The following is an 18,781-nucleotide window of genomic DNA, read 5'->3' as shown; positions in this document are numbered from 1 at the left end:
GATAGGTAGCTCTTAAATGGTGTTTCTGCATCAACATGAAGACAACTTCTCCACCAAGAATTCCAAAATGGCTCAAGAAAGCTCCTGATTAGTAGGTTCACCACAGTAAAATACTAAAAAAATCCTGACAAATTGAGATCCCTTCACAATCAAAATAACTCCCAGATTCAAAGATGTGTTAGTGGTATGCCTCTCACACTGCACTTCAAATCTTGCATGAAACAACGCCCAAGCTCATTTCTGTCGACAATTAAAGATGCTCCTTTACACCAACTATATGAAGGTCTCTTTTCTCTTTCACTTTTCCCAGCGGCTCAACTGTGAGTTCCTTAACACCCACAAATGATTAATATGAGTGAAATCTCTATGCAACACTCCACTATGCCTTCTCTTCCCACCTCTCGGGTGTTTGCAATTTTGTCTCCACCTGAATTCACTCTCGTACACAGTCATTCTTAAACTCAGTGAAATTTGAACTTCTAAGGAGTGTCTTTACATATTAACATTCACACACTGAAGACACTCTTGATAAGCCTTTCAAAAAACTGTTGCGACAAGGTTGGGTTTTGGGTTCTCAGACTTAGCTCTTTTATTGTACAATATATAACAGCTCATGTCTTAACTTATACAGATATTATTCAAAATGTGCAATTTGATGCAACACCTGCATCTGTGTGGCCACTCAATGCATCTTGTAAGGTTGGTTGATAATACATCAGATCGAAGGGGAAATAAGGTATTCCAGCAACTCACTAATATCCTCTGATAACTAAGCGAATTTGAATGATTCAACCACCTGCATTCAGATAACAACAGAAGTGATCTCACATATGACATAAGGGATGCGCCGTTCAACATTGAGAAAAATTAACCATCACCTTATCTAACAAGGGACCATACTTGGCCTTATCATCTTCCCAGAACTGCAAGATTCAAATACACTATTAAGATTAATGCATTGCTAGAGCTTAACCATTGTGTTCAGTATATTGCCAGCTTGACCAATCAAAATCGGTCAGCCCTCAACAACCATAAAAACAATTTTTTGGCAATTCTAAAATAAACTTGACATGTTTGTTGATCAAAATTTCCTAGACTACGTGAAGAAAGCCAAGCCATCTGTGAAACAAACAGTCAAAAATTATGCACCTGTCCTGTTACCGTATACAAGCGATTGTACCATCCATTGAAACGCATTCCGACAACAGAAAGCAAATGTCTTTTCTTTTCACCAGGCTTCTGAACTGTGTATTCTATATAGTATAACCCTGGAAACAGTTGCTTCGATTACTGGCTGAGATGAATGTAGTTGACATTACTAAAAGCCTGTAAAATCAATCTTACCCTTGTTTGATTTAGAGTCCACAAGCTTTGCGGCTTGGCCTGGTGGCCTCTTCCAGCTTCTGTCTATACTATTTACCTGCAAGCAAAAGCCAGAATGCGGAGCCTGTAGCTATATAAACTTCAAATCCAAACAAGAAAGTGGTATTAAAATACCACTGTTTCTGCAAAAGCATCGAGGGTCCCAAAAGATCCTAAACTTGTGTAATCTGGGCCCACAGCTGTTATCAAGACATTGACTGCCACAGTAGAAAAGCACAATCAGTCAGCACACCCCCAGATACTACACAGCATCCCCTGCTGAAAGCTTGCATGCACTCCAGACAACTGTAAGCTTCTCGTTGAGCAAATTATGTCAACTGGGGTCTCATGAAAAAAACCTTGTACTATTCATATAGGAAGAGTGAGAAACAGAATTCAGACATAATGCAAAGCATGAAACTCCTGAAGAGTCCACCAAACGGGGTTATAAAAAACAGAAACTGCTAACCTCAAAGGTGTAGGAAATTTAAGAATAGCATGGTAAACTAGGCAGGTTCAGCCACTCCACAGTTTATAAAACTTGCTGGTGTAACATATCCATTCCTCTCTCTCTCTCTCTCTCTCTCTCTCTCTCTCTCTCTCTCTCTCTCTCTCAAAAAATGCAGCCGTTTTTTGACCTAGTAGACAGCAGTCCACTCTTTTGATCATAACTTCTTCATCCGAACTCCGATTTGGGTGATCTATAGCCTCAATCGAAGAGCACGAAGTCCTCTACGCATTGATGTAAAGACAGAAATTTTCAGAGTTATGGAAGGCGTTTCTGTAGCAGCATTTCCGAAGTGAACAGGTTCAACAAAATTGATTCTCATCTCCTATTTTACATACAATGTCTTCCGGCACTCGCAAGGGTTCTTCTTCTTCAACAAGGTCCACAACCATTGTGGAAAATTATCCAAAATCTCCTAAGTGTGGAGATAGCAACACAACCACCCAACCAACGACATCGGAAACCATGATCATGGCGTACTTGGTATCATTGCAAGAGACCGTAAACAAACAAGGCGAAGACTTACGAGCACTTGCAATGGAGAATGGCACACTAAAGGTACTTGCGGTTGAGAATGAGAATCTCAAGAGGACACTTGAGATGCAAACAACACGTTTGATGCAACTTGAAGAGGAAGTCAAGGAATGTAAACGCTCTCTTGTGGACTTGAATGCTTTGAAGGAGCGGATGAGCAAAGAAGAGAATGACCATGCATTGAAAGAGGAGAAATTTGACACTATGAGCCGGGATGTATGCGACATGAAAAATGTATGCACAAACAAGTCTTGGGCTGATGTATGTGGTAGCAATGTGGTTTCTAATTCCTCACTCATGCAAGCTATGGTTCAAACAAAGAATGTTGAGAATGTGGATGTGGAGGAGTTGAAGGAACGGGAGCGACGTTCCAAGAACATTGTTATTCGTGGAATTCCCGAAGAGAAGTTAGAGACACCTCCTTCTCTTGCCATTGTTATTGAAGATTTCTTCAAAACCCACTTTGGTATGTCCGGAGTTATGGTCTATGAAGCACATAGAGTGGGGAAGCAAGGAGCTCCTCGCTCGGGAGAACGGCCAATTGTATGCACCATGCCGGATGAGACCAAGCGAAAGATTATCCTTGATAATAGTTGGATCTATTTGAGGGATACAAAATGTTTTGTATGTGAAGATCGCACTATTAAGCAACAAAATATGCGTCGCAAGGCATATGAGGAAAAGAATAATAAAAACAAGGAGATCTCTCATGAAGAAAATGTTCCCAAGGAGGAGGCAAGTCTCTCAAGCAAATAGGGATGCGTGATCTATGAGACCGAGTTACAATTGAAAATATGCTTTTGGAATTGTAATGGATACCCATGGAATGCGGGGGTTGGCATTGATGAACTAACAAGCAAAGCCGATGTTGTACTTCTTGTTGAAACTTGGGAGCATGATACACAAAGGATTAACGGCTTGGAGGATTACAATGTACATTCATTGATGTGGTTAAAGAATCTCAAGCAACGAAGAGGACAAGGAGGGTTAGCATGTATGGTTAAGAAAGGATTGGAAGATTTTGTATCAATTGTGAAAGATGACAAGTACAAACGTTATGTATGGCTGAAAATTATGACACCAAAAAGAGCACCCATTTTTGTAGCCGGTTGCTACATTCCTCATCATGATTCTCCCTTTTATGCTTGCATGGATAGAGATCAATCATTTTCTGATTTGGAAGAGGACATTGCTTATTTCAAAGGTGAAGGTGATGTTATTGTATTTGGGGATATGAATGCTCGCACAAAAACATTGCAACATGATACTCAACAATTTGATATGCCATACATTTCAAGGGAGTTGGAGGAAGTTCACTTGTATGATTGTACTTCAATGGATGAGAAAGAGCCAGATCACTATGGAAAGTTACTTTTACACATGTGTAATAGCACGGGTATGCTCATTGCCAATGGTGTATCTTTGTGGAGTGGAACCAATGGATTTACATGTAGGAGACATAATGGGGATAGTGTGATTGACTATATGCTACTCTCTGAAGCCATCATGTATCGCATAAAGAGTTTTATGTTTGGTCAATGGACCCCGGAATCCGACCATCGCACCTTATGTATTGACCTTTCATGTGGAGAAGCAACTAAGCAAGATAATCTTAGCCAAAGGAAAGAGAAGTTATCACTATGTATGGATTTCAAACGAGCACCAATGTACATTGAAATGGTTGAGCAAAAATTATGGATGACAAAGCTTCAATGTGATGCACCATTGGAAACTAAATGGGAAGCTTTCAAGAAAGCTATTTGTTCTTGTGCGGAAGAATGCTTTGCCATAAAGCATCTCCATGGTATCAACAAAGATAGATCACGCAAAAGGTGGTTTGATAAAGAATGTCAAGATGCTCGAAAGTCCTTGATAAAGCTTGATGCAACTATGGACAAAGACAACTATCAAAGTCATTTGCATACATACAAGGCATTGATTTAAAAGAAGAGAAGAAGATGGGAAGTAAAGCAACAAGAATTTCAAGTCCAAGAAAAGGCACATGCATGTGGAAGATTTTGGAGAAACTTGAGAGGCAAGCGGGTTGAGAATTTTGGTAACTTGAGTCTAGTGGATATGTACACACATTGTAGGCAATTATATGAGCAAGCAAATACTGAAAAAATGCCATTTTATGGTTCACTCACATGTATGCCGTCTTTTTTTACTATTGAGGATGTATGCGGTGGGCTTGAAAAGTTGGCCACTCGCAAAGCGGGAGATCTTCAAGGTATCAAGCCGGAGATGATCAAATGGACGGGAGATTCTACCCATGAGTGGATGTGTGATATGTTCAACCTTGCACTTCAACATGGTATGCCTTATGATCGGAGTACTAATTGGGTTAAGCCTTTGCATAAAGGAGGAGATGTAAAGAATGTAAGCAACTATCGGACTATAATGATTGGGTCTCTTATGGCAAAGTTGTTTGGGTGCATAATGGAGATGAAATTGAGTGATTGGGCTGAAGAGAATGACAAGCGTGCAAAGGGACAAGCGGGTTTTCGTCGATGCCATAGCACCATTGATCATCTTGTCACTCTTTGTGTTCTCATGGAGTAAAGTCGGTTGAAAGGCAAGCGATTGTATTGTTGTTTTGTGGACTTTAAGAAAGCCTTTGATATGATTCCACGTAACAATTTGTGGAGAAGGATGGAAGAACTCCAAGTGCCAAGTGAGTTTATGCTTGCGGTTTCTCGAATCTATGAGAAGGTGATTTATCAATTGCGCATGGGAAGAGAAATTTCAGAAATTTTTGTAAGCACTATTGGGGTTAAACAAGGATGTCCATTGTCACCAACTCTCTTTGGTCTATGCATAGATCAATTGGAACAAATGGTACTTGACTTTATGCAAGAAGAAGGCATTGAAGAGGTCACTATTTGCAATGCGGTAATCATGCTTTTGTTGTATGCAGATGATGTAGTGCTTCTAGCACACACTTTAGAAGATGCACAAAAGCTTATGGTTGTCCTTGAGAACTTTTGCTTGCATAGTGGGCTGATTGTAAATGAATCCAAAACAAAGGTTATGCTTGTGAAAACCAACTATAAGGAGAAGCCATGCATTGTGTACAACAACAAGACACTTGAAGTTGTTGAGAGCTTTAAGTACCTTGGCCTTGAGGTTCCATCCAATCACAAGTGGCATGAATGTGCTATGAGTCGTTTGGAAGCGGGAAAGAGAGCATATTATGCATTTGAGAACATGTGTAATGCGGGAAACATCAAGTGTTGGGTTCTCAAGAAGTATCTTTTTGATGCATTGGTGACACCGGTTCTTCTTTATGGAGTTGAAGTGTGGGGCGGGAGCATCTCAAAGTCTACTTGGAAAGAGTTTGAGAATGTCCAAAAGCGTTTTCTTACAAACTTTCTCCAAGTTAAGACACAAACACCATATATGCTCCTACTTCTTGAGTCGGGATCTCTTCCAATTGAGGTTATGGGCATGGAAAGGGTTGTGGAGTACATGATAAAGATGCGTCAAAACCCCTCACATCGACTTCCTACAATTGCATGGGAAGCAAGCAAAACAGTTCAAAAGACGCATAAAAGCAAGATCTTGAGCACGGGATGGATGCAAGACATAAAGAAGTGGTTTGGGAGATGGGATGCATTACACTTGCTACATGATGCTTCAATTGACTCTCAAGTGAATGAAGCTTTTCTACAACGCCAATGTATTACGGCTTGGGAGAAATCCGGTGGGTCACGCTTCATACATTACACCACCTATATTGCCCCCAATTACAAAACCATGTTCTTCGCTGAGAGAAGAAACCGTACTCACACTTACATGCTTGAGCCTATTCCCTTGTCCGCGATACGCACTATCGCAGCAATTCGGCTTAGCTCCCATTTCCTTCGATGCGAGATAGGGCGTTGGGGCAATGGAGAAGAGTCAAATCGATTGTGCACATTATGCTCACTGCAAGTTCGAGAGTCTGAGTACCACACACTACTAGAGTGCTCAGCTTTTGATCGCATCCGAACTTGCTTCTCTCACATTTTCAGCCATAACTTAGACCTACACACTTTCCTCTCCCAGCCAAAGTGTGGGTTCTCCATTGCGACTCTCATCACTACAATTTTGGAGCATCGAGAGTCACTCATCAGCCATACACATACTACATCACATGTAACTTTGGTCCCATAGGTCATATTTGACCTCCGAGGACGATAATAAAATCTCTCTCTCTCTCTCTCTCTCTCTCTCTCTCTCTCTCAGCACCAGAACCCCATCAAGGAAGGAGAGTGATTTGTAGGGTTTGCAGTGCTCACTCATCCATGAACCTGATTGAATTCAGGAAAGGGCCAAATTCAAGTAATAAGTGCAGGCTATGTACTCATGAAACTATCCACAAGACAATAGAGTCATCAGCTCCATTATGCATACTGCAATCGCACTAACATAATAGGGGGTAAAAAAAGGTCCCACCATATGCAGCCATGCTACATTCACAAGGTCTCCGTTTGGATCAGTGTAAGGTTTCATTTTCACATGTCTGCCCTGGTTGTTGAAACTAGGGCATGGAGCTTTTCACGAGACAATATAGCCATCAGCTCCATTATGCATACTACCATAGGGGGTAAAAAGACGTCCCACCACATGCAGTCATGCTACATTCACAAGGTCTGCGTTATGTTCAGTGTAAGGTTTCATTTTTCACATGCCTTCCCTGGTTGAGTGAAACTAAAACAAAAACATCAAATTCAAAAAACAGTTCACTGTTTCCTGTTCCCCTTTCTGCCACTGGAAAGTTTCTTATCTTAGGTTCAGTAAAGGGCATGATGAACCATTGATTAAGCCTATCACAAGGGTGATTTTTGCACAACTTTTTGCTGAGCTTCATTTTCCCACACCTTTTCACACTTGCTTTATCTTTTTATGTGAGCTTTTAGTCCAAGGTTGAGCCCTTTATGAGAGCAAGAATAACCTTGAGGCAGCTCCGTAAACATTAATCATCACATGGCTCCCATGTAGCCTCTAGATGCATCATCGTTTGATATGTGAGCACAAAAGACTATGCACTACGATGATAAAAACCTACAAAGGGTAATATGGTTCTGGCAGTTCAGGCTACACACTCTTTTGTGTAGAAATAAGATAACTCTTTTTTGTCAGATTCTTGATGTAGCACAACCACTTAACAAGGCCCGTGTTCACAAAGGTTTAAAACATCAAAGTTGATACCTTCCTTTTAAGCAAACCCTTTAGCAACAAGAGTCCAAGACGAGCCTTGTACTTGTTTAGATAGCCATCAGAATGAAACTTCACCTTGAAAATCCACTTCACACCAATTACCTTCTTGTAGAATTAATAGAAAATATCTTAGCTATCATGGCCTCTCTCCAATGAGAGCGACATCGCCTCCTCTACAGACTCTGGCTCAACAACCTGTGACACCAAAGCATGATTCACCAACTGTAAAGTACAAGTCACACGACGAGTAGGTAATAATCTGAGAGCCCAAAATTTCGAAGAAGAGTGCAACCCCACCTAGGAGGAACCTTAGGCTTTGCATGTGTCGTAGAGGATACTAGCGCAAAAGCACTACCACTATCACCTAACACGAAGGGCCAAAGAATAGCCGAAGTAGCGGGATAATGGATAATAGGGAAGGATGCAGAGGGTAAATCACTAACCAATGAGAACAGGAGGAGGGGTGGTGGTTGTGACAGTGGATGGAGGTGCTAAAAGAGGCTGAACAATCTCAATATTTGAAACTCAAACAACACCAGGATGAGATGAAGGAGCTCCAAGAAAAACAAGCCCAAATCGGGTCTCATCAATCCAAACATTACAAGAAAGAACAATATCCTTCATGGTAGGATCCCAAAATCGAAATCCTTTGTAGCGAAAGGCATAACCACAAAAGATAATTTCTTTAGGTCTACAATCCATAGTGAAGCTCCCTTCTTCCAAGGCACATAAACATGAGCAGCACACCCAAAAAAACATGATGATGAGAGACATTAGTTTTATGAGTTGTAAATACCACCTCTAGAGTGATGCCATCCATTGCTTTTGTAGGAGATTGTGAAGAAGATAGATTGTTGTAGCCCCAGCTTTGCCCCAAAATGAGGAAGGGAGAGAGGCATGATGCAAGAGAGTGCATGCCATCCCCTTCTTTGTCATGTCCTTCCTCTCCACAACACCATTCTATGAGGGCTGAAGGTGGGAGAGATTTTTCTTTAAATGCTTTAGAAGAGAAATGAATCAAAGGGTATAAATTCACCTCCATTGTCAGTTCTCAAGATAGAGGCCTGTGCAAAGCTTGAGCAAGCCAATAACCTTATCATTGGAAACAAGATGTTGCAAACTCACAACGGGGACATGGACAAAGCGAGAGTGCCAAAGAATACTCTGATGATCCATCATAATTTGCTTCAACAGGTACAACTCTGGGAACTCTGCTCTACTTCTCCATGTGGTAGAATGCCAAAGAGAGAGCGCGCACAACTTATTTAAAGGCCCTTGGCGTACCAAAAGTATCTCTAGTGAAAAGCATTGCACCCAAAATCAACTGGACTAAACTCTTGCGTCCAAGAAGCTGTACATACAGCGCTGCAACGTCATCAGCCCCTCCCACAAAAGGCGGGCCAGTATGTACAATCCAGCCATGTCATCAAGTCTACGCAATTTATCTGCTAGGGATCTTTCTAAGGGTTTTAGGCCCGTTGACCACTAATCTGCAAGTTGGTTGGGCTAAGATTTTTAATCCTAGCCCCTTTTGTCCTCTAGGCCCCTCGACTGGCTTCAGTAAGCTGGTAAGAACTTCTTCTACTTCTTCTCTTAGGGTTTAAGCCCCCGGCCGGGATCTGCAAATTGGCCGGGGTTAGGATCAGGGAGTCATAACCCCCTTCGTCTTTAGTGGTTGACATGTCACCAGTTTGTGGCAATGGGTAGGGGAGTACAACCAGTGATATGCGAAACACTAGCTAGCTCCATATGGTACCAAAATGAGGGTGTAGTATGGCATGCGCAGGTGGCTAGGGAGGGAAGAGTCCTCGTAACATAGAAGAAGGTATGAGCAAGCCCGATCCATCTCGCTCTATCTAATCTGCTCGTGGTTGTCGAGTCTCTCGGATGGCCATATGATGTACCCTCTGGGCTTAATATCCTCGTGCTCTGGGACGTCTACTGGCTCGGACAATCTCTACTTGCTTTAGGCCTCTCTCTAAATATCTCTGGCTGGAATTGCGGGAGCTTTCTGAGAGAAGTCCATGAGCCCTGACTATCGCTCTCCCTTCGTGGGTGTGGATGACTGTAGGAGAGACTCTCAATGTGTCTTAATGTCTAGTAAGAGGCAACCTAGCTCTCTCTGGTCCCTCGATTCCATTAGCACTCTAAGCATGGGCTGTCATTCAAAAAGCGCTATATAGCGGCCCTGTATGCTCTCATATGTTGGACATCTGCATATGCATAGTGCTCCTCATCCTCCACCTCAGCTCCACATACCTTGCATCTCGCATGTTCCAAAATCTCTATCAATACGTGCTCCCTGCCCAAACTCTAGTCTATGAGATGAGACTCTGGGCTGCCCAATCGCCACTCTAGCACGATGTGGCATATATTTATCCCAAATATCCTAGACTCTTGATGAAGCCATCCTCTAGAATATTCATGAAGTGCTCTCATCATACTGTATCCTCAATGGAAGGGGTTGTCTGGGCACAATCCATGTCTCTCAAATGTACGAGTGTCAAAGGTCCTGCCAGAGAATCCAATTCCTCTCACTATGTAGCAAGCATGTGATGGTGAGTCTAGGTCATCCAGAATTGGTGGGATCCACTCTATATCCAAACCATGTGTGCTGAACCACTGTGTCATCTGTGCATACCATGATCTACTCTCTCCTGCCTCTGCCAGTAGCCTAGATGCCTTGGGGACTGTCCTGTGGTACTTCCCTCATTCTCTCAATAAAGCATACTATCTAAAAGAGAAACATGGGCAGTGTGGCCAGGTCTGCTCTAATATGTCGTTTGGGATGGACGGTTTGTTGCAGATAAAGCGGGGATCATCATGACCTATAGCCTCTCAAACTATTCACCATGAAGCTATAAGTCCACATACCCAAACAATTGCTGCATACATCATGGCAAGGGCAACTGGGGCGTCAAAAAGCCACCCCTTCCTGTGGGGCTCCCGAGAGTATGCCCGTGGCAACAACGCTCTAGCATCGCTAGTACAACATACACTCTAGCGAGTTTGTCTTTAACTGCACTCGCTATGGAAAAGTGGCAGTGGTGGCTATTAAAGTAATCCCAAGGTATGCATATGAGTCTTACCACCTTCATTTTTCCTCCGGCTAGTGTGAGTAGGGCTCTGCTCTTGATTTGTCTAGGTGTATGAAAAGTCAAGACCTTGGTCTTCCCGAGGTTCATTGTGAGTCCTCTCTTTGTGCAAAACTCATCCGAAGCCTGCACAAAGAGAGAGAGAGAGAGAGAGAGAGAGAGAGAGAGAGAGAGAGAGAGAGAGAGAGAGAGAGAGAGAGAGAAATGAAATGAAATGAAATGTTATAGTAACGTCTTCAAAAGGCCAAAGTGACTATGAGACCAGAAAGTTACAATGTGGTGGATCTGATTCAAAGTCAGAGTAACAAGAAGACAAAATGATAGAATGACAAAATGACAAAATAAAATACTATGGAATCCTAAACTGCTAGGTGTGGACTAAGCAGCTAAACAGCTAGTTGGGATAGCTAGATCACAGGAGATCCAGCATCGGTCACTGGCGGATCTCATCAATCTCCTCCATGGTCAGTAGTCTGACCGGGCGTCGTGCATGTCGAGCCAAAGTGACCCGATCCTCTGATGCAGCCTCCGTCGATGTTGTGTAGTCCTCCGCAGTCGTGGGCGTATGGATCTCCCCAGCTTAGTCGCTCGGTCGATCAGTATGCCTCTAGTGTAAAGCGAAGAGCTCTGCTGTGGTAGTAACTCCTTCGGGTGTCTAGTGGCAGCTCTAAAGAAGTCTGTGGTCTGTCTCTGAGACTGGCTAGCCTCTCCTCTCATCAAGCTCTCTCTGTGTCTGTGCAGCTCGAGCAAAAACAAACCCAGGCATCTGTGATCCTCGTACCGCATGACGAGAGAGAGAGAGAGAGAGAGAGAGAGAGAGAGAGAGAGAGAGAGAGAGAGAGAGAGAGATGAAATGAAATGTCACATTAACATCTTCAAAAGGCCAAAGTGACCTATGAGACCAGAAAGTTGAAGGAGTACGAGCGGAAGTGCGACGCAAGAGAGTGCGAGAAGAAGAGCACGACGATATGGTGAACTCGCTCTACTGTAATGTGTAGAGCATAGTGAGTTCTTATTAGGTTTTTACAAAAGAATATGTGTACATACCTGGCGGACCGCCCACATACCTGGGCGACCACATTGGGCTTTATACCCCAACAACCTCCCACTTAAAGTCCAATGTGGTACTTTAAGTGTGAGAGAAGCTACTATACAAGCTAATATACAAGAGATGTAGAGAAGTGATGTACTACCCTACACCTAACTGCTTGCGAAAATGCGCAAAGCTCTCTGAGGGAAGTCCTTTTGTAAGTAGATCAGCAGGATTTTCTGTGGTGTGAACTTTGACAAGCTGAAGTTGCTTATCCTCGAGCATTTCCCTGATGAAATGATACTTCACATCCACATGCTTTGTCTTTGAGTGATAAACTGGATTGCGAGCCAATTATATAGCACTTTGACTATCACAATATAACAAAGGCATCTCTTCTTTGATTCCCAAATCTATTACTAGTCGATTAAGCCAAATTGATTCTTTGCATACCTCTGATGCTGCAACATATTCAGCCTCTGTAATAGACTGAGTAACACAATCTTGTAATCTAGAACGCCATGATACTGCTCCACCAGCCAATGTAAAGACATACCCTGACGTAGACCTTCAGTTGTCTAAGTCACCTGCATAATCTGAGTCTGTAAAACCCTTTACAATTAGCTCCTGACTCCCATAGCATATACGCATACTCTTTGTAGCTTTCAAGTATCTCAATATTCCTTTCACTGCTTCCCAATGTTTCTTGCCTGGGTTTGACATGTATCGACTTACTACTCCCACTGCAAATGCAATGTCTGGGCGAGTAGCAATCATTGCATACATTAAACTACCCACTGCAGACGCATTTGGAATCTTATCCATTTCAGCCTGTTCTTCCTCAGACACAGGACAATCTTGTTTGCTAAGTTTCACATATGGTAGCAATGGAACACTCAATGCCTTTCCCTTCTCCATATTGAAACGTTGCAAAACCTTGTCAATATACTCTGTTTGAGATAACCAAATCAACTTCTTTGATCTGTCTCTCTCAATGCGCATACCAAGTATATGACTTGCCTCACCCATGTCTTTCATGTCAAACGATTTTGCCATCTTTGACTTCAAAGCTGAAATTTCTTCCAAGTGCTTGCCAGCAATCAACATGTCATCCACATACAAAATAAGGATCAACCAACTGCCATCCTTAGCCTTCTTTGTATATAGACAATCTTGTTTGCTAAGTTTCACATATGGTGGCAATGGAACACTCAATGCCTTTCCCTTCTCCATATTGAAACGTTGCAAAACCTTGTCAATATACTCTGTTTGAGATAACCAAATCAACTTCTTTGATCTGTCTCTCTCAATGCGCATACCAAGTATATGACTTGCCTCACCCATGTCTTTCATGTCAAACGATTTTGCCATCTTTGACTTCAAAGCTGAAATTTCTTCCAAGTGCTTGCCAGCAATCAACATGTCATCCACATACAAAATAAGGATCAGCCAACTGCCATCCTTAGCCTTCTTTGTATATAGACAGTGATTGAACTCACTACGTTTGTAGCCTTGAGAAAGCATAAACTTGTGGAACTTATGGTACCATGCCCTCGGTGATTGTTTTAAGCCATAAAGACTCTTTAACAACTGGCATACCAAATCTTCCTTGCCTTTCTCAACAAACCCTTCTGGCTGCTGCATGTAAATTTCCACATCTAAATCACCATGCAAGAACGCTGTCTTGACATCCATTTGGTGCAACACCAAATCTAATACGGCAACCAATGCAAGAAAGCATCTCAATGTAGTCATCTTGACCCCGGAGAGAAGACTTCATCAAAGTCAATGCCTTGTTCTTGCTTAAAGCCCTTGGCAACAAGCCTTGCTTTGTACTTTGGCTGACTATCATGAGCGGTGATCTTATACCTGTAAACCCATTTACAAGGTAGAGCCCTTTTGCCCTGTGGTAATTTAACTAGCTTCCATGTCTGGTTTTTATGCAGAGCTGTCATCTCTGACTGCATGGCCAATTGCCAATTCCCGTAGTCCTTCATTTGCACTGCTTCCTTGTAACAAGAAGGCTCATTGCAATCAGTCAACATGACATAGTTCATAGATGGAACAAACCTATCAGGAGGTCGCATGATACGTCCAGATCTACGCACAATAGGTGGCTCAGGCTCAGCCACAACTTGTGGTTCCAATCTATCCTGTCCTTGCTCCTCTTGAGCCCTGACATTTTGTCTTGCACGTGCAGGTCCATCTTCTTGGAAGACAACTCTTCTAATCTCCTCAACCCTCTCTGGTTTAGAATGATATTTGGATTCATTAAAGTGAACATCATTGCTGCGGACAACCTTTCTGGATTCGGGATCCCAAAGTCTGTACCCCATCTCACCAGAATTACCATAGCCTAGAAAGATGCACTTTCTACTCTTTGGCTCAAGTTTGTTCCTAAATTCCTTTGGAACGTGAGTATATGCCTCACAGCCAAAGACTCTGAGATGCTTGTATGAGGGCATTTTGCATGACCATACCATCTCTGGCACTGAATCCTTCTGCAAAACCTTGCTAGGAGATCTATTTACAAAATGAACAGCTGTTGATACAGCTTCAGCCCAAAACCCATTTGGCAGCTGTGCATTAGACAACATACTTCTGACCTTCTCTTATATGGTCCTATTCATCCTCTCAGTAACACCATTTTGAGGAGGATTGTAAGGAGCAGTAAGTTCACGTTTTATACCTTTTGACTCACAGAAGTCCTGAAAGGCCTTTGAAACATACTCTCCACCATTGTCAGTGCGTAAGCATTTAAGCTTCTTGCCACTCTGATTCTCCACAAGTGTCACAAACGTTTTGAAAACACTAAACGCTTCATCCTTGTGCTTGAGAAAGTAAACCCATACTTTCCTCGAGTAATCATCTATAAATGTCATAAAGTAAGAAGCTCCCCCTAGAGATAGGTTAGGCATAGGTCCACACAAATCACTATGAACAAGTGCCAACTGTGTATCTCTTCTACTGCTTCTATGCTTATGTGGCTGCTGTGTTTGCTTACCATACAGACAATGTTCACAGAATTCAAAATCATTAAATGAAAAGCCAGACAAATAACCAGAACGAGACAAGATTTCCATTCCCTTCTTGGACATATGTCCTAACCGGCTATGCCACAAAGAAATGTTCGGCTGCTCGGTTACATTGATTACATTTTTAGAGACATTTGATACATAAATCATGTAAAGTCCTCCAGACTTTACTCCATGTGCTACTGTCATAGAACCCTTGGATATCTTCCACATGTTCTGTCCAAAAGTGGTGACGTAGCCAGCATCATCAAGTAAACCTGTGCTGATCAAGCTCTTTGTAATTGCGGGAACATGTCTCACATTCTTCAGCGTGAAAGAAGAGCCATTCTGAAACTTCAATTGAACATCTCCAACACCTAAGATCTCACATGTCTGCCCATTGCCTAGCCGAACATGATCTTTAGTGGTCACATAAGAGGTAAACCACTCCTTGTTTGGAGACACATGAAGCGATGCCTCTGAGTCTATAATCCAGTCACTCAGTGCATTTCCATCAGATGCTGTAAGAAGAGCTAAGTCCATTGTATTCTTCAAGAAGTAGATGTCTCCTGACACTAGACTGTCATCCTCTGCAACAGTGTTTGTCACATTTATTTCTTGAATCTTCACTGAGGACTTGTTCTTCTCACCATGGTCTTCAGCTTTCTCTTTGCCTTTTTCTGCTTTCCATTCTCTGCAGTCTCTTTTCATGTGACCCTTCTTGCCACAATGGTAGCATTCTATGTCACTCTTGCCTTTAGCACTGCGGGACTTGCTACGAGACTGATTCCTCTTTCCACCTTTGTACTTTTCTTTGGTCCTTTCCCTGACAACTAAGGCTGTTTCTTTGCCTTTGTCCATTGTCTTTCTATTAGTTTCTTCAATAAGCAGACTTCCTTCTACACCTGCTATGTTCAAACCATCTGGAGGTGCAGAATTGTGCGAAAAGTGTCCCAACTTTCCGGCAATGTGATCAACAGGAACATAGCTCTAACAGGTTCATCAAACTTGACACCTTGAGCTGACAATTGACTCTAGATTGTGTTGAATTCATTCAGATGATTGGACATAAGTGTCCCTTCTTTCGTCTTCAAGTCAACAAGCTTCTTAAGCCAGTATACCTGTGAAGTTGCACTCTGCTTCTCATAAAGATCACTCAACTTTAACCATGCTTGATAAGCCGACATCTCGTCTGCTACATTGAAGTAAACGCTTTCTGCCAAAGTCAGCATAATGGTAGAAAGTGTCAATTCATCCATTTCGCTCCATTCATCTTCGTCCATATCTTCTGGTTTTATCCCCTTGAGCTTTATAGGTTTTATCTGCTTCTTTTGTACCCACACGTGCCAAATCTGCTTCTTCCACAATGGGAAATTGGTTCCATCCAGCTTCTTGATATTGTAAAGAGCAGTGTCCTGTGATCCAACCATAGCTACGCTTCACAATAGTTTACTTTCCTGGGAAAAATTCGGCAGAGTTTCCCCTGTAAACTGACCTCTGAACCAATATCAACCTGTCAAATGAACCAAGAAAGCTTCAGATTCTGCATAAATTTTGACAAAGTCTCCTTTGTAAAATGGCTCTGGTGTACTAAAAAACAGACCAAAAAATAGCTCCAAAAAAAAAAACATTGTCTCTCTAACACTGTAAGCTGTGGGTAAACCTGTCTTGCACCTGTACTGTCTCTCACTGTCTTGTCACTGTCCTGTAAGCATAGACTGCGACAATGCCTCAACGGCAGTAAAGCAAAGATGCAATCCCAACTGTCTAACTCACAGTCAATACATCCTAGCTGCCTATCTAAAGGTGCTCGAGGGATCGCTCCAAGACCTGTATCACCGAAAGGATCTCAACATTCGAGAATCCCCCAGCTCAATAAAACCTCACTCGACCCTCAACAAAGGCTGCAGTAAATCTGACAGTACATAGACTTCCCACAAAGTCATACATCCACAAATTTCCCACTATATGCGGTAACCGTTGCGGCAGTTGTTTGCTGCGTGACTCACAGCCAACAAACCCTCAACAGACATACATCATCTCTGACAATACATCCCATGTGGAAGTACCTGCAATGTCAAGATGAAATCTGGAATATCAAGCAGCAAACACAAGCTACCTGATGAATGGGTGGATGTCGCCTACAGTTTGGGTGTAGGTGCGCCCGTGTCGTATGTGACACGCCTCCAAGAACTGTAAGCCGTTCTTCGATGTGTAGACAGCCACAAATCAACACTCTGGGAGTGCCGATATCCTCAGCATCTGCAGTCGTAGGCCGAAACCCCAAATTTGCGAGTCAGATCTGCACCCGTTGAGACCACATAGTTGAAAATGGCCTGCGCAGAACTTTGTCGAAGCCGAACGGTGGCCAAGATGACCTCAGAATGAAATTCTGAGAACACAAAGCCCTTCGGGCTTACCCACACGATTTAGGGCCGTGTCTTCGCCTGTCGAATCTCACTCCAATCTAAGCAGGTGACTCTGGCTACTTGCAAATGCTGCCCCGAGCCTCGATCTGAGCTCTGATACCAATTGAAGGAGTACGAGCGGAAGTGCGACGCAAGAGAGAGTGCGAGAAGAAGAGCACGACGATATGGAGAACTCGCTCTAGTGTAATGTGTAGAGCATAGTGAGTTCTTATCGGGCGTCGTGCATGTTGGCCAAAGTGATCTGAATCCTCTGATATAGATTCCTTCAATGCTCTGTAGTCCTCCGCAGTCTGGGACCCCTAGCTTGGTCGATCAACATGCCTCTGGTATAAGGGGATGTGGGCTCTGCTGTGGTAGTAGCTCCTCCGGTTGGCCAATGTCTACTCTAAAGAAGTCTGTGATCCCCGTCTCTGAGACTGGGTAGTCTCTCCTCTCATTAGGCTCTCTCTGTGTCTGCGTAGCTTGAGCAGAAACAAACCCAGGCATCTCTGGTCCTCGTATCCCATGACTCTAGACAGTGGTCCAAAGCCCTCTCTAAACAAGCAGTGGAAGCGGCCTCATATCTCATAGTAGACTGGGCAGTGGTAAATGTAGTGCAACTCTGTCTCAGACTCCATGTCACACAGGGGGCATGTCCTGGCCTCTGCTGGTACTCCGCTATATCTCCCAGTCTTGACCCGTATCTCCTAGTCTCTACCTGAAGTTGGTGTGAAGATGTGCGTATCTGGCCAATAGCACATCGAATCCCATGAGACAAGTGGGTGTCCATGTATTTGAGTCTCGTCATAAAGCCGTCCTCTATCAGTTGGAGAAGATGCTCTCTGTAGGAAGCCATCTTTGTGCCCGGCTCCTGCGCTGGCTGTATCCATGTCTTGGCGGATGAGCCTGGCGATCTCGGACTGTGTAAGAGTCAGAGAGGGTGCATCCAATATGTACTGGAAGGGAGGCAATCTGTCGATGTTGAGCCCATGTGCCTGCAACCACGATGCCATCTGAAACCGGCCTGTTAAATCCAAAAAGGGCGGTAGACCTTAGACTTAAACCTTATTTGCTTTCACCCATTTAATTTGCCACCCACTTTACCTATACTTTCAAGACACAACAAAGGGGAAAGGGATACGGGTTGCTAGATTGCACCTGTATGAGAAGACCGACACCAGATTGGCCCCTAAACAGGCGCCCCTTTCGGTATTTCTTTATTCTTTAAAAGACGGAATAAAAGCTGTGGTTCCCTACAGGCTGTCCCGCACAATCTTGGCTGAATTTCAACTGTTCTGGCCCGATTTCGGTAGCATAACTGTACTAGGACCCTTCACAGTCAGTATTCCCACGCATATGATGACTTTCCCGACGCATACGGACACTTTGCAAAACCTGGCAAGAATCTGCAGCACGCTGAATTCTCTGTTTTCTGCCCCGAAAATGTGCCAGATCACCTGTACAGCGGTCCCCTCGCGTCCCCGAACCTCCTGGGGGTATTAGGGTCCGTTTAGGGCCAAAACCCTAAACCTGCAAAAATACACAGCAGTCTGTAATTCACTGTTTCGGGCTCCGTTTTGCGTGCCGGTCGCATCCGTAGCAAGTCCTCGAGCTCTCGCACCTGTAGA

At 43.3% G+C, this 18,781-nt stretch overlaps 1 protein-coding gene across 1 annotated transcript in view; it reads right to left on the bottom strand.

Annotated features, from left to right (window-relative positions):
* Positions 1-505: 505 nt before the first annotated feature.
* LOC147436887 (Photosystem II reaction center PsbP family protein) overlaps positions 506-18,781 on the bottom strand; it is a 55,693-nt gene continuing 37,417 nt past the window's right edge. The window contains exons 5-9 of the mRNA XM_086486276.1: positions 1,498-1,580; positions 1,345-1,420; positions 1,150-1,268; positions 879-923; positions 506-796 (exon numbers count right to left, since the gene is read on the bottom strand). Coding sequence (XP_086342402.1) covers positions 770-796; positions 879-923; positions 1,150-1,268; positions 1,345-1,420; positions 1,498-1,580 — 350 coding nt within the window. The 3' untranslated portion in view covers positions 506-769. The remainder of the gene's footprint in view (positions 797-878; positions 924-1,149; positions 1,269-1,344; positions 1,421-1,497; positions 1,581-18,781) is intronic.

This window comes from Adiantum capillus-veneris, chromosome 17, assembly GCF_014529385.1.
Source record: "Adiantum capillus-veneris isolate H3 chromosome 17, ASM1452938v2, whole genome shotgun sequence".
NCBI classification, from domain to species: domain Eukaryota; kingdom Viridiplantae; phylum Streptophyta; class Polypodiopsida; order Polypodiales; family Pteridaceae; genus Adiantum; species Adiantum capillus-veneris.
Note: the sequence above shows the minus strand (reverse complement) of the source record. Positions and strands in the feature narration are given on the sequence as shown.